At 42.2% G+C, this 22,067-nt stretch overlaps 1 protein-coding gene across 1 annotated transcript in view; it reads right to left on the minus strand.

Moving 5' to 3' along the window:
* The window catches only part of stx1a (syntaxin 1A (brain)), a 43,048-nt gene that overhangs the window by 15,582 nt on the left and 5,399 nt on the right, over positions 1-22,067 (minus strand). The window contains exons 2-3 of the mRNA XM_078246063.1: positions 19,178-19,277; positions 5,622-5,696 (exon numbers count right to left, since the gene is read on the minus strand). Coding sequence (XP_078102189.1) covers positions 5,622-5,696; positions 19,178-19,277 — 175 coding nt within the window. The remainder of the gene's footprint in view (positions 1-5,621; positions 5,697-19,177; positions 19,278-22,067) is intronic.

Genomic DNA, 22,067 nt, shown 5'->3' on the forward strand with positions numbered 1-22,067 from the left:
ATGTATCATTGTGATATGCACAATTACAGATAATCGGTCATTGGCAATGAAATTCCTTCATCTCAGGCTCCCTCTAACAATGCTCAAACAATATGTATAAAAAGAAATAAAAACACACAAAAAAAAATGGGAATCTTAGATATAAAATAATAAATAAAAATGTGGTCAGTAGTTGTCAAGATATCTCTGAACCAAAGTGTGTTTCTACAGTGAAGAAAATTGTCTTCGGCTTCATAACTCACAGCATAAGTAGAAGAAAAAGAGTTTCTTAATTTATATCTGCAGGCCAATGATAAAAGGTGTGCCAAAGCAGGTCTGCTAAATATAAATTAATTTAGATATTCCTAAATCTACCAACATCATCATCTGAATAATTTGTGTTTTTGAAGAAATTAACTTATTGAATGCATTTGATTAAATATTATTGCAAAGCAAAAGACACAGTAAATGATGCCAGCAGTTTGACAAATGGGTCAAAATGAGGGCACACACACACACACACACACACACACACACACACACACACACACACACACACACACACACACACACACACACACACACACACACACACGCAAAGGTATCCTGTGGCAACAACTGATGTGAACTGGAGTGACACTATTAGAGGCCTGTGATGCAGAGCCTGTTCTAGCTGATAGCACTTGTGTGTATCAGTGTATGTGAACACAAAACTGTACGTGCATGAATGTGTGTATTAGTAGGAACGCAAGATGAGAGATTGGGGCTATTATCGTCTCTGCACTGAAGTTGTGCTCCACTTTCCTGAAAGATACTGTATACAGATCTTTATCTCTGACCCCTATTCTTCAACACCTGAGTCCCAGGGAGGCACAGGACACGGTCTATAGTATCTTATATAGCAGACAATTTGTTATGTGATGGACACAGAAGTTTGTCATGTGAATATGAGAACATTTTCATATGTGCCAGAAGAAAAAGAAAAAAGGGGAAGATGAGCAAGCTGCCAGCATTGGAAATTCACTATATGAGATTGGTGAACACAATAAAGTAATACCTATGTCAGGGGGTGTGATTAAGGACCAGCTACAAATCCTTTATGCCTGCACACAGTATGTTACTGAAACATTAGTCAAGTGTGAAGAAAATCTGTGTGTGCTCGTGCATATGAATCACAGCCACCACCTCTGTGGCGAGTGACACTAATCACTCTGCCCACTGCAGGACAGACTCTACGAGTGTAAACTGAGTTTGTCTGTTAACTGCCAAATGCTATACAGTTCACCATCTCTTCATGTCTCACTTGTGACTCTCTGTCCTCTCCTGAGAAATCACCCAGGCCGTCACATAAAAGACAAACAGCTGCACACACTCGTTATGGATATATTCCTAATACTTTGACACAAATTTCAGGGCTGCAACTGAGTGAGGACTATTTTCATTATTGATTAATCTGCCATCTATTTTCTTGATTTAACAATTAATCCTTTGGTCTGTGAAATGTGTGTGAAAGTTATGAAAATAGTTGCTGATTAAGTTTCTTTCGATTGATTGTCGATATCGACAGTGGTGGAAAGTAACTAAGTACATTTACTCAAGTAGCCTATTGTACTTAATTACCTGTACTTTGCTTGACTATTTCCATTGTCTGCTACTTTATACTTCTTCCGCATTCTACATCTATTAAGTATTGAACTTTTTACTCCACTGCATTTATTTGATACCTTTAGTTATGTTGCAGATTCAGATAACACAAAATCCCATCCATCCATCCATCTTCATCCGCTTATCCGGTATCGGGTTGCGGGGGTAGCAGCTCCAGCAGGGGACCCGAAACTTCCCTTTCCCGAGCCACATTAACCAGCTCTGACTGGGGGATCCCGAGGTGTTTCCAGGCCAGGTTGGAGATATAATCCCTCCACCTAGTCCTGGGTCTTCCACGAGGCCTCCTCCCAGCTGGATGTGCCTGGAACACCTCCCTAGGGATGCGCCCAGGGGGCATCCTTACCAGATGCCTGAACCACCTCAACTGGCTCCTTTCGACGCAAAGGAGCAGCGGCTCTACTCCGAGATCCTCACGGATGACTGAGCTTCTCACCCTATCTCTAAGGGAGACGCCAGCCACCCTCCTGAGGAAACCCATTTTGGCCGCTTGTACCCTGGATCTTGTTCTTTCGGTCATGACCCAGCCTTCATGACCATAGGTGAGGGTAGGAACGAAAACTGACCGGTAGATTGAGAGCTTTGCCTTCTGGCTCAGCTCTCTTTTTCGTGACAACGGTGCGGTAAATTGAATGTAATACCGCACCCGCTGCGCCGATTCTCTGACCAATCTCCCGCTCCATTGTCCCCTCACTCGCGAACAAGACCCCAAGGTACTTGAACTCCTTCACTTAGGGTAAGGACTCATTCCCTACCTGGAGAAGGCACTCCATCGGTTTCCTGCTGAGAACCATGGCCTCCGATTTAGAGGTGCTGATTCTCATCCCAGCCACTTCACACTCGGCTACGAATCGATCCAGTGAGTGCTGAAGGTCACAGGCCGATGATGCCATTAGGACCACATCATCTGCAAAAAGCAGCGATGAGATCCCCAGCCCACCGAACTGCAACCCCTCTCCACCCCAACTACGCCTCGATATCCTGTCCATAAATACTACAAACAGGATTGGTGACAAAGCGCAGCCCTGGCGGAGGCCAACTCTCACCTGAAACGAGTCCGACTTACTGCCGAGAACCCGGACACAGCTCTCGCTTTGGTCGTACAGAGATTGGATGGCCCTGAGAAGGGACCCCCCTCACCCCATACTCCCGCAGCACCTCCCACAGTATCTCCCGGGGGCACCCGGTCATACGCCTTCTCCAGATCCACAAAAGCACATGTAGACCGGTTGGGCATACTCCCAGGCTCCCTCCAGGATCCTTGCGAGAGTAAAGATCTGGTCCGTTGTTCCACGACCAGGACGGAATCCGCATTGTTCCTCTTCAACCTGAGGTTCGACTATCGACCGAACCCTCCTTTCCAGCACCTTGGAGTAGACTTTACCGGGGGAGGCTGAGAAGTGTGATACCCCTGTAATTGGCACACACCCTCTGGTCCCCCTTTTTGAAAAGGGGAACCACCACCCCGGTCTGCCACTCCTTAGGCACCGTCCCAGACTTCCACGCAATGTTGAAGAGGCATGTCAACCAAGACAACCCCTCCACACCCAGAGCTTTAAGCAATTCTGGACGGATCTCATCAATCCCTGGGGCTATGCCACTGTGGAATTGTTTAACTACCTCAGCAACTTCCACCAGGGAAATTGACGACAATCCCCCATCATCCTCCAGCTCTGCCTCTACCATAGAGGGCATATTAGTCGGATTTAGGAGTTCCTCAAAGTGCTCCTTCCACCGCCCTATTATGTCCTCAGTTGAGGTCAACAGTGTCCCATCCTTACTGTACACAGCTTGGATGGTTCCCCACTTCCCCCTCCTGAGGTGGCGAACGGTTTTCCAGAAACACCTTGGTGCCAACCGAAAGTCCTTCTCCATGTCTTCTCCGAACTTCTCCCACACCCACTGCTTTGCCTCTTTCACGGCAGAGGCTGCAGCCCTTCCGGCCCTTCGGTACCTTGCAACTGCCTCCGGAGTCCTCTGGGATAACATATCCTGGAAAGACTCCTTCAGTCGGACGGCTTCCCTGTCCACCACGGTGTTCGTGGGTTACCGCCCCTTGAGGCACCTGAGACCCTAAGACCACAGCTCCTCGCCGCAGCTTCAGCAATAGAAACTTTGAACATTGTCCACTCGGGTTCAATGCCCCCAGCCTCCACAGGGATGCACAAAAAGCTCCGCCAGAGGTGTGAGTTGAAAGTCTGTCGGACAGGGGCCTCCTCCAGACATTCACAATTTACCCGCACTACCCGTTTGGGCTTACCAGGTCTGTCCAGAGTCTTCCCCCACCCCCTGACCCAACTCACCACCAGATGGTGATCGGTTGACAGCTCCGCCCCTCTCTTCACCCGAGTGTCCAAAACATACGGCCTCAGATCAGATGAAACGATTATAAAATCGATCATTGACCTTTGGCCTAGGGTGCTCTGGTACCAAGTACACTTATGAGCATGCCTATGTTCGAACATGGTGTTCGTTATAGACAATCAATGACTAGCACAGAAGTCCAACAACAAACAACCACTCTGGTTTAGATCAGGGAGGCCGTTCCTCCCAATCACGCCTCTCCATCATTTTCCACGTGCGCGTTGAAGTCCCCCAGCAGAACTATGGAGTCCCCCACTGGAGCCCCATGCAGGACTCCACTCAAGGTCTCCAAGAAGGCCGAATACTCCGAACTCTTGTTTGGTGCATATGCACAAACAACAGTCAGAGTTTTCCCCCCCACAACCCGCAGGCGTAGGGAGGCGACCCTCTCGTCCACCAGGGTAAACTCCAACGTAGCGGCGTAACTCTGGAGAAGAAAATAGTCCAACCCCTATCCAGGCGTATGGTTCCAGAACCGAGACTGTGCGTAGAGGTAAGCCCCAACAGATCTAACCAGTAGCGCTCCACCTCCCGTACAAGTTCCGGCTCCTTCCCCCACAGAGAGGTGACATTCCACGTCCCCAGAGCCAGCGTCTGCTGCCCGGGTCTGGTCCGTCGAGGCCCCTGACCTTCACTGCCACCCGTGTGGCAGCGTACCCGACCCCAGCGGTTCCTCCCACAGGTGGTGGGCCCATGGGATGGAGAGATGGATGCCACGTAGCTTTTTCGGGCTGTGCCCAGCCGGGCTCCGTGGCAAACCCGGCCACCAGACGCTCGCTGACGAGCCCTTCATCTGGGCCTGGCTCCAGACGGGGGCCCCAGGCTTCCTCCGGGCAGGGTCACTCCATCTCTTCCTTGGTCACTCATAGGGTTTTTGAACCATTCTTTGTCTGGCCCCTCACCTGATACTACTTTGCCTTGGGAGACCCTACCAGGAGCACAAAGTTCCAGACAACACAGCCCTCAGGTTCATAGGGACACACAAACCTCTCCACTACAATAAGGTGATGGTTCCTGGAGAGGATTGTCTGCTACTTTATACTTCCTCCGCATTCTACATCTATTAAGTATTGAACTTTTTACTCCACTGCATTTATTTGATACCTTTAGTTACGTTGCAGATTCAGATCACAGAACACAAAATATAATCAAGAAATAAATTATGATGCATTCTTATAGGTTAAGACAACACTTTATTTATCCCTTGATGAAATTATATATAGTGAAAAATAAGACCGACCTTTACCAGCCACAACCCCAAAGTAATCTACATACTAATGCATCACTAATTATAATTCAATAATATTACATACACCACTGCTTTTCAATTAATTAAAAATCCCTCATACTGGAGGCAAAAGAGTACAAAAATGCTTAATTGTATAACAGTCAATTATTATGCGAAATTAGCACTGATTTTCTAGTTGCAACTTCAAACACAAAGATGAGCTTGTTTTTCATGTTTCATATTTTTGGCTACTGATCAGCTCGTGGCAATTTGACAATATTTGAAATGTTGTGTACTAAACATGTAATTATTTGAACACAAACAAGCAAAAGGGTTTCACTGACACAGAAAATAATAATTAGCTGAAGCTCTAGCAGGAGATACTCACTCTTTAATTTGGAGCGTATTTTGTTGGCAAACTTCTTGATGTCTGCCATAAGATCCTCCAGCTCAGCCTTAGTTTCTGAGGAAAGAAAAGTGGAGAGAAGAAAAGAGATTACTGGACTTAACTAACTTACCCGCTCACAAAAACCAGCCACTTACACAGAGACAGAAGAAATAAAAGAAATTACTCTAAGTGTCACTCCCAACAGGGACAAACAATTCATTAGCTTCAGTCCACAGCAGCACATCTCGTCCTTTGTGCTTTCTCTTTTGTAAAGAGAGTACCAGCGTCCTTCACTTGCCTCTTTCCATCCAGGCCTACACCCTCAAAACACACACACTGTACTGTGAAGACACAAAGATGAAACTCATGTGGGTTGCTGGGTGTGCAGCATGTGGGTGCTGAGTAAAATTTGCTATTTTGGTGACCAGAGAAACAAGTGAAATCACGATGGAGTGCAGCAGGAGATGTAGTTCGGCAGATTCCAATGATGACCAACTGAATCATCAAACTAGACACTGGTGATGGTGGTGAAATATGTGAAGAGAGTTGGCTGAAGATCTGGACGATAGAATGTGGAGCAGGACTTTGGATGAGCTCAGTGGAAGGAACACTTGGCACTGGGTGTGATGAAGACTTGGAGGTGAATGGAGTGGAGAAGGGTCATGTCGGTTCATACTGAAATGAAAACTCACAGCAGCAGAGAGGAGAATAGTTTTAAAGTTTAACAGTATGACATACAGTATGACTGGCTTAGGGACATTGTTGCAAAATCTGGATGTTTTCACCTAGAGTGAATGCAAATAGAGAACATATAGGATTGTTACATCGTCAGGGAGCTAGATGGCTTTCTTTTCTCTCCCCTCCTCTCTCTCTCTCTCACACACACACACACACACACACACACACACACGCACAAATTACCCTGGAGCATTAATTGCCATTTTTAGCACATTGAAAGAAGTGAGAAAGTGAGTCATTTATCATCTTAATGCCATAAGAGAACCAAATCTCCATATGTTAACAATCCCCAGGAAGCCAGCAGACATAAAAGATGGTCAAGTCAAGTCAAACTACCCAATTGAACCAAACTGCCTGCAGTACTTCTTTATGAGTTTGTTTCTGTTTCCTGCATTTTTAAAGCTGCATAAATCACAAAGATGAATAAGAGATTACCCTACTACTTTGCACATATTTTGTGATAAGAAAAAAGCTTAAAAAGTATTAGATCTTTATATTGTTTACTTACCTACAGCTGCAGACCTACATTATATGAATGTTCTCCTTGTCAGTTTGAGATACAGTATCACACTTTGACAATTATAAAACAGCCCAGATGGCTAGCATACTGAGCTGAAAACTCATAAACACAAACATACAGAAAGTGGGGGATCCACTATTACATAAGACATCATTTTATTCACACTGAATGATATGTCATGAATCCCAATCAGAAGCTTATACCAAACACTAGCTGGGATAAATCCTCTGACAAGCTTGTATGATAACATAAAACTATTGCAGCTCAGGGGAGATAGTGAACCTATTTGACAACGATCATCAAGTAATACAAGCTTTTAATCTGCTTAACGGGCGTATTTCCATATCAGTGAACACAGCCTGTGGTACATGCAGCTCGGCGGGACAAAGCGCTGGACATGCAGAGTACTAACTGATAACTTCAGACTCATTCACAGAGAAAATTACATTATAGACAGGTTCATTTAAATGTAAGATGGCTGGAGCGTAAGCAGGTGTTTTTTTTGAACATTTTTCTCTGCCGAGAGATGAGGTGACAGAAAGGAGCGATGATATGCAACAAAGGTCCCTGACTAAAACTCAAAACCAGGAAAGTTGCAGTTACATGCATCAGCATCTTACATCTCTAAGCCACTAGGAGGCCCATGTGTTGTATTGTATGTTTCTTAAAGGTCCCATATTGATAACATTTAGATTTTGTCTTTTTTGAGTATGAAGCAGTTCAAGGTGCTATATAGATACAGTGAAAGTATCAAAACGCTCAATCCACAAATAAATGCACAGCCAGTATTCAGAAACGGTGCCTTTAAATGAGCTGTCAGGACTTCCGTACAGTTGTGATATCACAACTCTACTATATACAGGTAGAAAGTGCTGCTACAGTGGCGTTACAGTCATTCCCTGGCTACAATGACGTTGCAGAGACACTAAGAGCACAGATGCGGAGACCCCTTTTTCTGACCAATCAAAAAAGATTGGGCTTTTTTGGGAGCAGGGGCTTAAAACAGAGAGTTGCAGACAGAGGGTACACTAACAGGTATATTCAGACAAACAGCATGAGAAAAATAATGTATTTTTTTTAACAATAAAGCATGTAAACATGTTCTAGTAGAAACCCAAAACAGAAGTGTTAACCTGAAAATGAGCATAATATAGGACCGTTAAACATACTGTATGTATTTTGACCATGAGTAGCGCTATAAAGCAATGTTTTTTTTTAGGGCTGTCAAAAGAACGCGTTAATTTCAATTAATTAATCTGAGAAAAAAGAACGCGTTAAAAAAAAGAACGCAGATTAATCCATTCCATATTGACGTTTGACCCGGAGCCGTTCTAGCCACCATTGGACTGTAAAATGAAGGAGGGAGATGAGAATGTGCTGCCTGGATCATTAATTGGAACATTTACTTATACAAATCTTCTTCCTGAATAGGGTTGGGTACCGAAATCTGGTGCCACTGATATGTCTGCACTTCTCTCTGATGCTCTGAAACAGACGTTACAGGCAACACAAACAACGCTGCATGTGACGCTGGTTAACACTATACTCAACAGCAGCTAACGTTAGCCTACCGCTAGCTAGTTAACACTATACTCAACAGCAGCTAACGTTAGCCTACCGCTAGCTAGTAGCTGGATTAAAAATGGTTAAAATGCTGACAGCTAACACTAAACGGCGTAAAGTTTGTCTGTATTTCACTGTAGAGGATTCAACACTGGGGTGTAACAATCTGCAGCTGCCGACGTCAGGAAAACACAGACGGTGCGTTCAATGAAACTGGTCATTTACAGCCTTCTGGTGCATTCAAAGTTATTGTTAAATGTCCCTTTCCCATCTGGTGTTTTTGTCGTTCAACAGCAATTTACTAGTGAAATAAGTTATTGTTATTGTTATACATTATTATTAAATCATTTAATTTTGACCATATGGCCTTAGCAATAAACAAGTTCTTTAATGTCGCCAACTGTTGTTTAGTACCTTTCTTTTTTTTCTTTTTTTTTTAACTTTATTAAAAAGTATCGATTCAGGCACCGTTAATTATGTATGCGATTAATTTAGATTAATTAATCACAGAGTATGTAATTAATTTGATTCAATTTTTTAATCGATTGACAGACCTAGTTTTTTTATGAGTGAGTCCCCATCTTGCTTTTTGTGGGCACATGCATGCATGCAACCACAGATGACGTAATACAAGTTTCTGCGGATTTGTCTGGCCTCAAGGATACACACAAGGTGTTTTGGTGAGTAACGCTGAATGTAAACATAACTTTTGCAAGAAAACTCCACAGGGTCCCTGTAAATACTTAAAGGTCCCATGGCATGAAAATTTCACTTTATGAGTTTTTTTTAACATTAATATGGGCCCCTCCTCCTCCTCCTCAATAGCTACAGACACAGAAATGGCACATACTAAAGAAAGCTCATTGTGGGACTGGCTCTAGTGGCTGTAATTCTGCACCAAGGCTGAATTATGCAAAAGAGACTTCAGATACAGTATTAGGGGACCACTAAAAGCATCCAAAGAGCACCATGTCATGGGACCTTTAAGTAATGTATAGGAACCATTATAACATGCATTAAATATATTGTCTCAACTGGAAAAGAAAGGCAACAAACACAAGTGTGCTGCAGTTACAAAGAGAAATGGGATACTACAGTGAAATGATACAATGATCATGGAGGATATACAGAGAAGCTAATCCAATCGGACAAATACAGAGGAAACAAACAATAATTAAATCAAGTAGGCTATTTGAAACACGAATTGTCAAATAAAATAAATAAATATGAAAAATTGTTTTTGTGCGCAAGTCATTTATTCTAAAACAAACCCTAGCAGCATTACTATATGCTTGGTATACATCGGAATAAACTTGTGTCTCTTGTCAATAATTTTGCTGCCAATGGCAAAATGTATGCAGTATACAGCGAGCTGGTGGTCAGAGACCGAGCTGAAGAATTGGGAAGAGGCTCTCATGGTAAAATTAATAAGCAGTGCTCAGTGGTGTGTGTGTGTGTGTGTGTGTGTGTGTGTGTGTGTGTGTGTGTGTGTGTGTGTGTGTGTGTGTGTGTACAACTTCAGAAACACATAGAGGTGTAAGGGTTGTGGAAAAGTGTCGCTCTCACTCCTGTGTAACCATAGCAACCTCTAGTATCTTGCTTCATGAGGTCAGCTGCATCGGCATCAGAGATAATGACATAAAAACTGAGCATAGTTTTGGGCCGTGAGTAGAGTGTGTGTGTCTGTTAAGGAGTTAGATTAGATTTCCCCCTTGTGGTTACCAAACAGAGGAGGCCAACCTGCTCAATCAAGTGTCTATTCCGCCTCATTATTGGTTGTCTGAAAGGAGGAAGAGAGCAGACACCGATGAATAACTAGAGGGAAAAGTGAGAGGGGAGCAAATTAGAGGGCAAAACTGAGGAGTCAATTGAGCTGTGGCCTCACACTTCCTCCCTCTCCCAGACGCTCTCAAATGAAATCTTCAGGTCACGCATGTTGCCATCATTAAGACTGTGTTGCTATAGCAATGTGTGCAGTCGGTCCTCTTGCCAGCATCAGATTATTTCAAGTTGTCAGAGGGAAAGAGATGCATAGAGATGCTTTGAGGCAGGAAGAAATGCAGAAAATGTGGAACTAGAAGAAGGGCAGAAAATGAATATAGGATAGGATAGGATATTTATCAAAATGTAATTAATCTACTGCTAGGGATAAAGTGCCCACTATTTTAGGAAATGAGCCAGCCTTTAAAAAAATGAAACAATATCTTTGTGAACTGCTTTAAAAACTAGGACATTGTAGTTACATGCATACACTGCATGCATCGTCAACCACCAGAGCACCAGGACAACTGTGAATATGACTATTCCGATTCCAATGACTGTAAAGCATGAATAAAGTTGATGGGAGGATCTGGAACGATACTAGAAAAGTCAGAAGGCATCTGGTGCCCAGGTGAATAACACTGAAGAGGCCTGGGAAAGAGATGGGGAGAGAAAGTGAATGAGCATACTTCCCAAAAAACTTTGATCTTTTCCTTTAACCTGCAGCTAGTCTCGCATTGTCAGACCGATCTCCACAGCGCTGTGGAGTAAGGTCTGGCTACACCACACATTCTGGGATAGTAGAAAAAAAAAACCGTTCTGGGTGGGTTTGCATTTCTTTAAACCAAAAACAATCATCTTGGGCGGCGCTAAGTTCTGGACGCAGCGACGGTGGCTCTGCAAAATGGTCTCGGGAAGGAACTTGTTTTGGTGGAACATTTGCACCCCGCAAAAGAAAACACCACATACAATATTAAATTAAGTTAACTTTTCACACATTACAGTAACATGAGCTATTTAAATTAGCTCCATACATAGTTAAACGTAATTTGTTCTTACCAGTGTATCGCCGTGTGTACTTCGTCCATAGCAATGCCCACTAATCGGTTCCAAAAACATCCTAGTTAGAGAGCAAATGCCATGAACATATTTCTTGTAAATCTTTACACTCATTCACCAAAATAACCAAGCAGGCTTGCCTTGTTGCACGATCCAGATATTCTTAAATACTTACCATTTTCAGCTTGTAGCTTGCTAGCTCGAAGTTTGTTGTTGTTGTTTCCCAAAGGGAAAGGATTTTGAGAACGGCAACACACACAAGTGCGGAAGGTGAAGGGCAAAGCCTGACTTCAGGCTTTATCCTGGTAAAGTACTTTTGTTGATCCAGAAAAACCTGCACCTGAAGATCAATATCACATCTAGCATGGTGGGCACCATTCACCAAAAAGATGCCAACTTGTAGCGAGTATACTGGTAATTGTTTGCTGCCATGTTGACAGTCTTTGCAAACGCACCAGATCGGATTTCACTTGCACTATACTGCCAGCCGCCATGTCTACTGATCAGGATGGAACCTACATCACTTAGGATGTAGGTTCCATCCTGATCAGTAGACAGGACAATTCTTTAAGCTTCAATTCTACAAAAGCTTTGATTCTACAGCAGCAGCAGTTTATACACTCGTAAGAATACCATCCAAGTTTCTTCTTGACTGTCACAATCAGCAGTCTGTCTTTCCCATTTCCCATTCCTATCACTATATCAGTCTGATGTCAGAGTACCATAACACTGACAAGACACCAAGCCTGTTTCCTCCGCTCTAACTCAGGGTCAATTGCTGCCACTCCAATCGCTAACTTGCAGCCATTTATCTTTTTCTCCATTTCACAGCCTCTCTCTCTCTGCCTCCCTCTGTTCTCTCTGTAAATATATTACCAGTCCTTTGTGTGTTTGCAGCACTTATTGATCGTCTAGAGTCCAGTTGTCTGATGTTTAAGAGAGACAGAATGTGAGCTCATCCCTCAAACATGACCTATTATTTGCCTCACTGCAGAAATACAGAATGAACTCAGGTAATGACAAACTGACAGCACAGATACCACACACATCCCTACCTTTCATTCAGTTGTTGCACAGCTTTTCTACAGTTAATCACAAGTGTTACTATTGAAAATCCTTGTTATGGATATTTAGACTTTAGAATTCCATGATAAATAGTATATAGGTAAATATACTAATAAGCAAACTAGCACACTAGTAAATATTCAGCAGTTACTTCAAGTTATATTTTGTATTATTTTAACAAACTTTGTGAGAGTGTTTTTATTGTTGAATTATTTAAATTTAACAGTGTTTGTTATAAACGTATCGTTCTTTTTTTTAAATATAATTGTCAAAAAACCAGGATAAACTAATATTTAATGAAACCTCAACACCTTGATCTGCCGTCAAACAAGGTACAAGGTTTTGGGAGATTGGTACATACAAATATTACAATGTTTCTAACCTCAGAAATCAACAGACTAATATCACAGTACACAGTACAATATATCTTTTTTTGGGCATCACTCAAGAGCAGATGTGGGTGTTGTAACTTTTTAAGTCTCTGCTAACAACTCCGTCCTTCACTCTAACAACCTCTCTTTCTCCTGCAACATCTTCCAAGACAGTGTAACAGGGTTACTGTCACTCTGAAGCCTCCCAACGCTCGACATTTCAATCTAGAACAAAGCCCTAACACCACACGCCTCTCACGGACCGCTGGCTCAAGAGTCAAAAAGGACAAAGGGCAGTTCAACTGATTTATCTTACTAGCTTTGACCTCTGTATGTGCATACATTTGTGTGTGTGTGTGTGTGTGTGTGTGTGTGTGTGTGTGTGTGTGTGTGTGTGTGTGTGTGTGTGTGTCCTTAGCCTTGCCTTTGAATTTCCACATCATATTAACCTCACTTTAAGACGGATATTAATATTCCACAGTATAAAGCTGTGACTTCAAAGGCTGTAACAGTACAATACAACAGCTTGGACATTATGAGGGAGATGTAAGAGAAAAGAAAATAGAGAGAGAGACAAAGGGGATAAAGGAGAGAAGCGAAGAAATAAGATGGTTGAGGTGAAACAAAGGAAATAGAGAGCTGGGGGAACTTATACAACACTTTCAATTTTTGGTTGAGGGTGGAGGAGTTTTGGCACTCCAGGGGAGGGAGCACACTCAGCCAAAAACTGATACTAGAAATAGTAACACTTACATGCTGCAATTAAAACAAGCATCTCCAGAGCTGCGAGTCGAGGACTTTAAAGAGTCAGAGGAAAGATGCTCTTCAGAAAATGGGAGGCTGAGATGTTAGGGGGGGCAAACGCTAAGTGGCTGGAAAAACAGACTGGGAAATGTTATTAAATAAGTGTAAATAAACTCTCAAGTATCTGCATTAAGGAGCATATTCTGTGCATTTAAGTGCATTTGCAGTAGCATGGTGGTAGTTTAAAATTCTAAATGTGGATTTTGTACTTTATTTTATAGTATTTCTGAGGTGTATAATTCAATCTGCACCATCCATAATTTGTCCTCCTATATAAATTTGAGATTCCCACTATTTTTTTTAATTGGTTTGAGTCAATCAATCAATCAATCAAACAATCAAACAATCAGTCAAACAGAAAAAGAGTCACCCGGTTAAATGGCAGCGGCACTCCAGGATCCAGCCGTCTCGGCGAAAGGACACCACAGCTCCCGACATCCTGCTGGAAACCAACGCAGGCACGGAGGCCACCCAGCTCACTGTCCGACGCCACACTAGCTAGCAGGATGCCCAGCAGAGAAGTTGCAGTCGGTGTTCAATTCCTTGCCTCGGTAGCCCCTCTCATGTAGAGATGGACACAGCGATGCTCTCGCTTGTCAACATTGTCGGGATCGTAGCCATAGATCGTAGCTGACAGGCATCGTCACCTTTTCCTTGCGTTGTTTACATTTGAAAACCTCGACCGGCCAGGCTAGCAGAGTGAAAATGTTCTATGTATGTTGTTATTGTGTGTGATAAGCCCAGATTGAGTTGCTCGGTTTACACTAAATTGTGGACTAATTATCTAGCATTTGCAGCAGTTGGAGTTTGATCCAACAATAGAGATAAAACACAATTCTTAACTGGTTTTCTGTTAGCTTTGCATAGATTTTCTCATCCTCTGGGTAGTATAGACACTGCAAGGTATTACTCCAGACTGCTCGTCTCAAATGGTCTTAATGTACGGACCAGGAAGGCACATTAAGTGCACAGGAATCAATCATGACCACTGCTCGGGTTTCCAACCACAGTCCAAAAACAAACATGACAGGCTAATTGGAAACTCTAAAATTGCCCGTCGGTGGGCTTTTAAGTGTGAATTGTTGTCATATACATGTGTACAGATGTCACGCATCAACCTGATCTCACAGAATTCCGTGAAATGAACGAGCGGCCCCTTAACTCAAAATCGGTGACAGTTTCACGGAATCGCCGAAAATTCCGTGATGGGCCCACGGATGCGATGCCTACGTCAATGACAGGCATCATCTGTGGTCTACGCACGGATTCCCTGATCACAGCACGTTTCTTTCTGCCAGTTGGGCTGCGGCAGAGAAGGGCCCGTCACGGAATTTTCGGCGATTCCATGAAACTGTCACAGATTTTGAGTTAAGGGGCCGTGTTAATTTCACGGAATTCTGTGAGATCAGGTTGCACGCATGGATGGATTATCTTGTTTTGTGTTGTTAATTTACTTACTTAATTTACTTAACATGAAATTGTATTTTTGAGCTATTTTTCACCTTCTTCTAATTAACACAATAACCAGTAATTTGAAAAAAAAAATAACACCTTAAGCTACACTGTAAGAAGATAAACCCATATAAAATCACTTTAGCCTTTTCCTTAATTGCATTTATAACAATGGGTTTTCTGGCTTTGACTATTTTACTACTCTTCCAGAAAAACAATGTACATTTAGACAACTAAGGTGATCATTTTTGTCGTCCTCTGCTACAAAACAGATTCAACAGATACAACTAGACTTTCCTCCAGTGAGGATCTTGATGATAGGTATTTAACCTGCAACTAAAGAGAGGGGGAATGAGAATTGAAATAAAAGACATTAGCCACACCTAGTTATCAAACTACAGAAACAGAGAGTTTGTGAGAAAATCTACCGTGAACTGTGCTTATCTCTGGAAACTGCTATCTGATTGAAAACTGTAGGGAAGAGAAGAGGAACTAGAAGTGTTGACAGCGGAAAAAAACGTGAAAAGTTTAATATGAGAAAACATCTAAAAAAAACATTGTCTTAGTGTCATAAATACTTATTTTCCAATACTCTAGTGTTGATTAAAAAAGTACACCTAAAGGTTTTAATACCGCCATCCCGCCAAATGTCATATTTCATTTCAACGTCCCACTCTCCGAGGCAAAGCTGAGCGCAAAGGCCACTGATGCTCCTGCAGGAGAAGCAATCCTCACTGGCTTTCGCCCTTTCATTATGAAATCTATCAAGTATAGTCTTATCGATCAAAATAACAAGAAGCGCTGCACAGGCCCAATAAGAAAACCTAGTAAACAAAACAAATAATGCATTTATGTAATGGGCAATGTGAATTCAATCATGCTTCTAAATATAAAATGCATTTGTCGTCCCTTCCTGCATTAGAGGAATTTGCTCATGAGGGAACACAGGTTCAATACTCATTATGACCCGATGGCTATTACCTAATCTATCATCATTATTGAACCTACTACTGTACACAGATGCTGAGCACAGCCCACACAAATCCTTAACACCCACCAAGTAAACACACACTCACACACACACACACACACACACACACACACACACACACACACACACACATTATTGCAATTCCCTAGTGGAAAGTTGCTATGCTTCATTTAGGGGAGTGGGTAAACTGTGATATGGGATAATGTGTAATGCAGGGGCGAAGGTAATATTACACAGAGACAGCTGCATATGTGTCAGCTTATGTGTGTGTACGGGCTCCACTAGTGGGCTGGAGTTAAACCCATGGAGATTACGAGGAAACATTTCAGTCAGCGTACACAAAAGCCCCCCCAGCAGAGGGGGAGGAAGAGGAGGAGGAGAAGTCGGGGTCGTGAAGATGGCCAGGTGGGTGGTGGCGGGGGAGATGTGATGTGATTATGAAATTTATCAACCGTGACAGAAACAGAAGGTTTACCGTTGCACAATGTTACGGTGAGTTGTGAAAGACTCACTCTCAGTATCACACACTCAAAGTTGCACCTTATTTCAGAGAAAGAGTGGGGAGAGGAGGATTCAGGTGAGAAACTACTGTGAGAATACTTGTGTTAGAAAAGGAAAAGACTCATTCTCATCAGGAAGGAGATGAAGTTCGATTTAGTAGGAAGGAACAGAAACAAAAAAGGCTCCTCTCACAACAGGGGAGGAAAAGAATACCAGCAAAGACTTCATATCGCAAAAAAACTGGCTGAAGACAGACTATTCTCATAAAAATGATAATGATGATACTGGCCTTTTATCTGAGCAACACTTTCAATGCAACAATGAATCAGTGTAGATCTAAAGCACATTACATTTCACATTAAAATGTCATTGTGCAATTAGTTTTGATGACACACTCCAGTGGCGGATGAAGCACAGAAATGTTACGGACTGTAAGCACACCGGTCACAGAGACAAAAAGACTACATAACAGCACTGCATAGCTCTTATGATCGTCACACCAACCCTATTTTATATGAATTATGTTCATTTATATAACTAATTTTCAACGGCTAAGATGTTTTGGAAGGTAAGTAACTGGCGCCTGACCAAATCAAAGATGTAGGGAGAAGCTCAGGGTGTTTGATTGGGTACACAAAGCACAAGAGAAAGGAGTTTGTATCCTGTCTACTCAAGTCAGTATTGCCTTTTTTGTCATTTATTTCATTTAGGGCAATTCATTACCTCACTCCAATGTGCGCATGCACACACACACACACACACACACACACACACACACACACACACACACACACACACACACACACACACACACACACACATGCACGTGTCATCTGCACACCCTGGCTAGTTAGAGGGCTCATCTGATGCCTGCTGCTGCAAGCAGATCAATGTTTTTGAGGTAGGTGGGAAGTAGGCAATCAGGGAGAGGAAAAGGGATTTGCCGGGTGTTACTAGTTCAAATCAATTCAATTCAATTCTATTTATAGTATCATAACATATCATATCATAACAAGAGTTATCTCTTTCACTAAGATAAACTTTAACTATTGTGAGATTTCAGTGAGACATTTAAATTCATTTGTTGCATAAAGCTGTCTCAGTAGGACTAAGTTGTCATGATTTCTGCGTAAATTAAGACTTTATTCAAATTAAAAAAACATGGCTGTTTGAGCACCTGCGTCGAGTCCATAGACAGTATATAAATGGACCAACAGATCCCGTTGCTCTGGACGGAGACCAGTGAAGGATATTAGAAGCACTTTTCCAGTGAGCGCTGAGCGTTACTGCGCAACCTCCAACTGAGAGACGACATAAATGTGGCGTGAGCAACCTGTCTGAAAGTTGTAAGTCTTCTGGTAGCTGTACCAAGAGAAATCTCAATCATTCCCAATCTTGCAGAGACGGAGAGCGTAGGTATATGTAAGGAGATAACATGGACACAGGCTAATTATTGCTAACTAAAATGCTAGTTAACATTAGTAATTAAACTTAAACAGCTAATGTAAGTCGAAACTGCCTGCAAGCTTCTCCTGTACTATACGGTAATTCCTCTACTATGTGACAGTAAGTCGCATGGTTATGACACAATCGTTAGCCTATTTTTACAAAAACGTCTACTACGGGACCATAACGTGAGATACAAGGTAATGGAGCCTTTTATACAATGTCGTGTTTCTTTAGAAATAAACAATGGACAAATAAAGTCTTTAAATGCTTCAGATGTAAAGTTATTCGCTGTCAAAGTGACGTCAAAATGAATGGGAGTCAATGGAATGCTAACGGGGGGTGATCGTTTGGTAGCATCAAAACGGCGCTATAGGAGGTTCGAGTTCTGAAGCGAGGCTTACCCCCTTGGTCGAGTCACTCAGCTCCGTTCACTGCAGCAGAAAGTATTTATATATATACATACATACATACATACATACACAAGTTCTAGTAGCATAAAATCTCAGCGCATTACAAACCTGTAGGCTGTAGCAGAGCTGAGATGTGGGTTCACATCTGCTAACTCATCAGGAGTTGAAAACAACTGACAATGTCCTCCCTGCTCTATATTTATTAACAGGTTACTGCGCATTCTAAAAACTCTCTCTCTTCTCATTGCTCGCTCCACAACATTGTTGCCTGGCTAACATTTTAGGATTAAAATAAGCCTTTAATAAGTATTTATTATAAGTCTTTATTTTTGTGAAACTGCTAAGAGAATAATTAAGACTGACCTAACAGTACAGACCAGTCTAAAATATCATTGGGGAATGTGAAGGCCATATGAGTAAAACATTGAGTGACCTCTTGTTCCATGTAGGGAGGCATCTGCATTCATAATGTTTCTCCACTAATTTCAGCCCCTGTCAAACTGTCATCCTTATATTGCTACTGGAGTCACCTAGTATGTTCTCTTTGTGTAAATGAGGTGACATTTAGCCCTGTCAACTATGCCCCAATAGTTCCAGTTGAGCATAGGTTAAGGGCCTAAGTGCCTCAAAAGGCTCTGGCAAAAGCTGTGGCAGTGGAAAATTCCCTGATTTATTCAGATTTTTCATTTTATGTCAGCCTCGTATGGTATTTCAGAACCAGAGGATACAGATGCAACAAGACTATTAGATAAAGCCAGAACAATAGACTAAGCTAAGCAAGGAAGGTGAAGGTCCCGGTATGTTGAGCTCTTTACCCTGAGAGAATTATGTTTGAGGGAATTAAATAAGAAGAAAAGACAAACAGCACTTACTCTCATCTGGGTTAGGTGAAGCGAGGATGGCGCTGTGCTTCCTCTTCACCTCCTCAACTTTCTCTGCCAGAGATTCAATAAAACCCCGGATTTCCTCCACCTGTCAAGAGAGAGACAGAGAGACCAAATGGTACTTTAGATCTCCTCAGTGCTGAGGCCGGAAGTACCAGTGATTAGTCTGAGTGATGTTGATAGAAACCAAACTGAAGAGGTTATTATCGTATTAGAGGCAGAATGAAAGCAGAGTCAAGCAGGTTTAAGTGAAAGAAAACATAGAAGGGTTTCATGTTTATTTGGACTCAATCATCATTTCTCTGTGACTTTCAAACACTAGAGCAATCTGTCATGTATGTGTGTGATGTGTGGACTAAATTAGCAGAAAACAGGGCTGTATTCAAACTAAAATCTTTCAAATTAACATACACAGACACCCTCGTCAATATACAGCTGGTATTAATAATTAACACAAATAGAGCCACGTCCACTTCATTACAATGAATGCCTTTTTGAGGTCATTTTAGTCAACAACTGGCAGGAAAGATGAATCCCTATGTGGTGTGATACTCAGAAAGTCTTTACAACCTGTGATGTAGTTCAGGGTATGATACGACTGCGCAATGACAAAGCTGCACAAAGCAACAAAAAAATGATGTGGGTACACTACATCACGGAAAGTATGTTGATAACCAAACATTACACCCATATTTGATTTTTGAATATCTCATTACAAAACCATGGGCATTAATCCGCTGCTATAACAGCCTCCACGCTTCCTGGAAGACTTTCCAGAAGATTGTAGTGCCTGGCTGCAGAGATTTGCTCCTCAGCCACAAACGCATTAGTGGGGTCGGCCGCCGATACTGGCCGATAAGCTCTGGCTCACAGTCGGCATTCCAGTTCATCCCAAAGTTGTTGGGTTGGGGTTAAGGTCAGGTCCACACCACACTCACAAAACCCCTTCTTTACAGGCCTCGCTTTGTACACAGGGACATCTTCACGTTGAAATAGGAAAGAGCCTTCCCCAAACTGATGTGACTAGGAACTACAAAACTGTCCAAAATATCATTGTGTGCTTTAGTATTAAGAAGTGCCTTAATTGGACTTAAGGCACCTAGCCCAAAAGTATACAAATGTCATCATTAAAAAACACTAAAAACATTTGGGAACAAGTGAACATCTAACAACAGAAAATACACATCTGGATCGCCATCAAAATCTTTCTATAATTGTTTCTTGGCTTGGTGCCTCCCTGTTAAACAAATATCAGGCATGTTCTGCAGATAAACGACTAACTAGGTGAAAATAAAATATCCTCGGAAATAAAAATAGTAGTTTTCCTTTGAGCATGTGAGTGAGTTTTAAAGATACTGGGGGGGCGAATGTTGTTACTTTTGGACAGAGCCAGGCTAGCTGGTTCCCTCTGTTTCCCTCTATGTTCATATTTAGCATACAGACATGAGACTGATATCAATCTTCTCATCTAACTCTCAGCAAGAAAGTGAATAAACGTCTTTCCTAAAATGTTGAACAATGCCTTTAAGCATGTCATTAAATGCATTAAAGAAAACTGAGCCTGGTAGTGCATCGCATACATATCCTCTGCACTTCACACCATCATCTAACACTGAGCTAAAGGTTTGACATTCCTCCCTGCTGCCTCCAAAAGCTGTGCTGCCTCTGGTTTAGGTAACAGCTGGACGAGCAGCAGGTTACATCTGTCAGTGACTTCATCAATATCTACTTTCATCTCAGTCTGTCATCTACTCCCGATCACTTTCTCCTCCTCTACACCTGCTGCGCTACAGGCCAGCCTGCTCTCCCTTCATTCTTTTCTACGATGAGTCATAGTTACTGTATTTGACTTTTCCATTTGCAGCCCACCTTTTCTCTGTCACTTCTCAAAGCTCTGCGTTCCCTTTGTTTCTCCATCCATACATTCTTGAGCCCTCAGCCTGGTTCATTATTCTCCCATTATCTCTTTAATTAGCTGCTGATTGGATCCGTCTTTTTTAATAACAACATAATTGGCTCTGGAAGACCACTAGGGAAAGACCAGAAGGCACACTGGGTGAGTACAGAGTTGAATACATGTAAGACAGACAGGTGGGGAGAGATGACAAAGTTAAGTGAGACAGGAACGCAGGGAGGAAGAAGTGGCAGAGACGGTAAGTGAGCGGAAGATGAAACCACTTTAAGCTATCTCAGTTTAGAGACCATGTGTTAGTGAGTCATGGTGCGTCGCTCAGGTCTCATAAGACCTTAGGCAAATTGTATTGGTGTGAAGAAAAAAAAAACAATTTCAGACATGCAGAAACAAATAAACAGACACACAAACACACTTTCCTTTATGAACTTGATATGCTTGTATCGATCAAGACATTTGTCGGCATCTTGTAATGCCCTGTTAAGGAGCCAAATCCCACAGCTGGTGATGCAGTCACCAAAAAGAAAAAGAAAAAAAATTCTGTTTTTGTGTCTACTACATCTAATTTTCGTTGTCAGTCAAATTCTTATCTGGTAAGGAGAAAGACTGGAGGGCATGAGGCCACAGTTTGTCTATCTTGCCTTTGCTCACTTCATTCTTGCATCATCTGGTGAAGGATTTTGGGGGGCATGAAATGAGCCTTGCTGCACAATGTAAGAAGCACTGACAAATGTAATGGTGTTTATATGCATCTCAAAGTATGACTAATTCATAGGCTGACAATCTTGTAATCACTGTCATTAACTATTACAGGAATTTCTTTAAATGTTTTTTTTGTCTCACTGCATGAAGGTTGTTGTTTGTCTTTAAAGCACTTTGTAACATAATTATAATCATAATTATAATCATCAATGGGTAATGGACATACTTTTTCTTTACCATAAACTTAGAGATAGATAGAAATAG

Source organism: Sander vitreus, chromosome 3, assembly GCF_031162955.1.
Source record: "Sander vitreus isolate 19-12246 chromosome 3, sanVit1, whole genome shotgun sequence".
In the NCBI taxonomy this organism is placed as follows: Eukaryota; Metazoa; Chordata; class Actinopteri; order Perciformes; family Percidae; genus Sander; species Sander vitreus.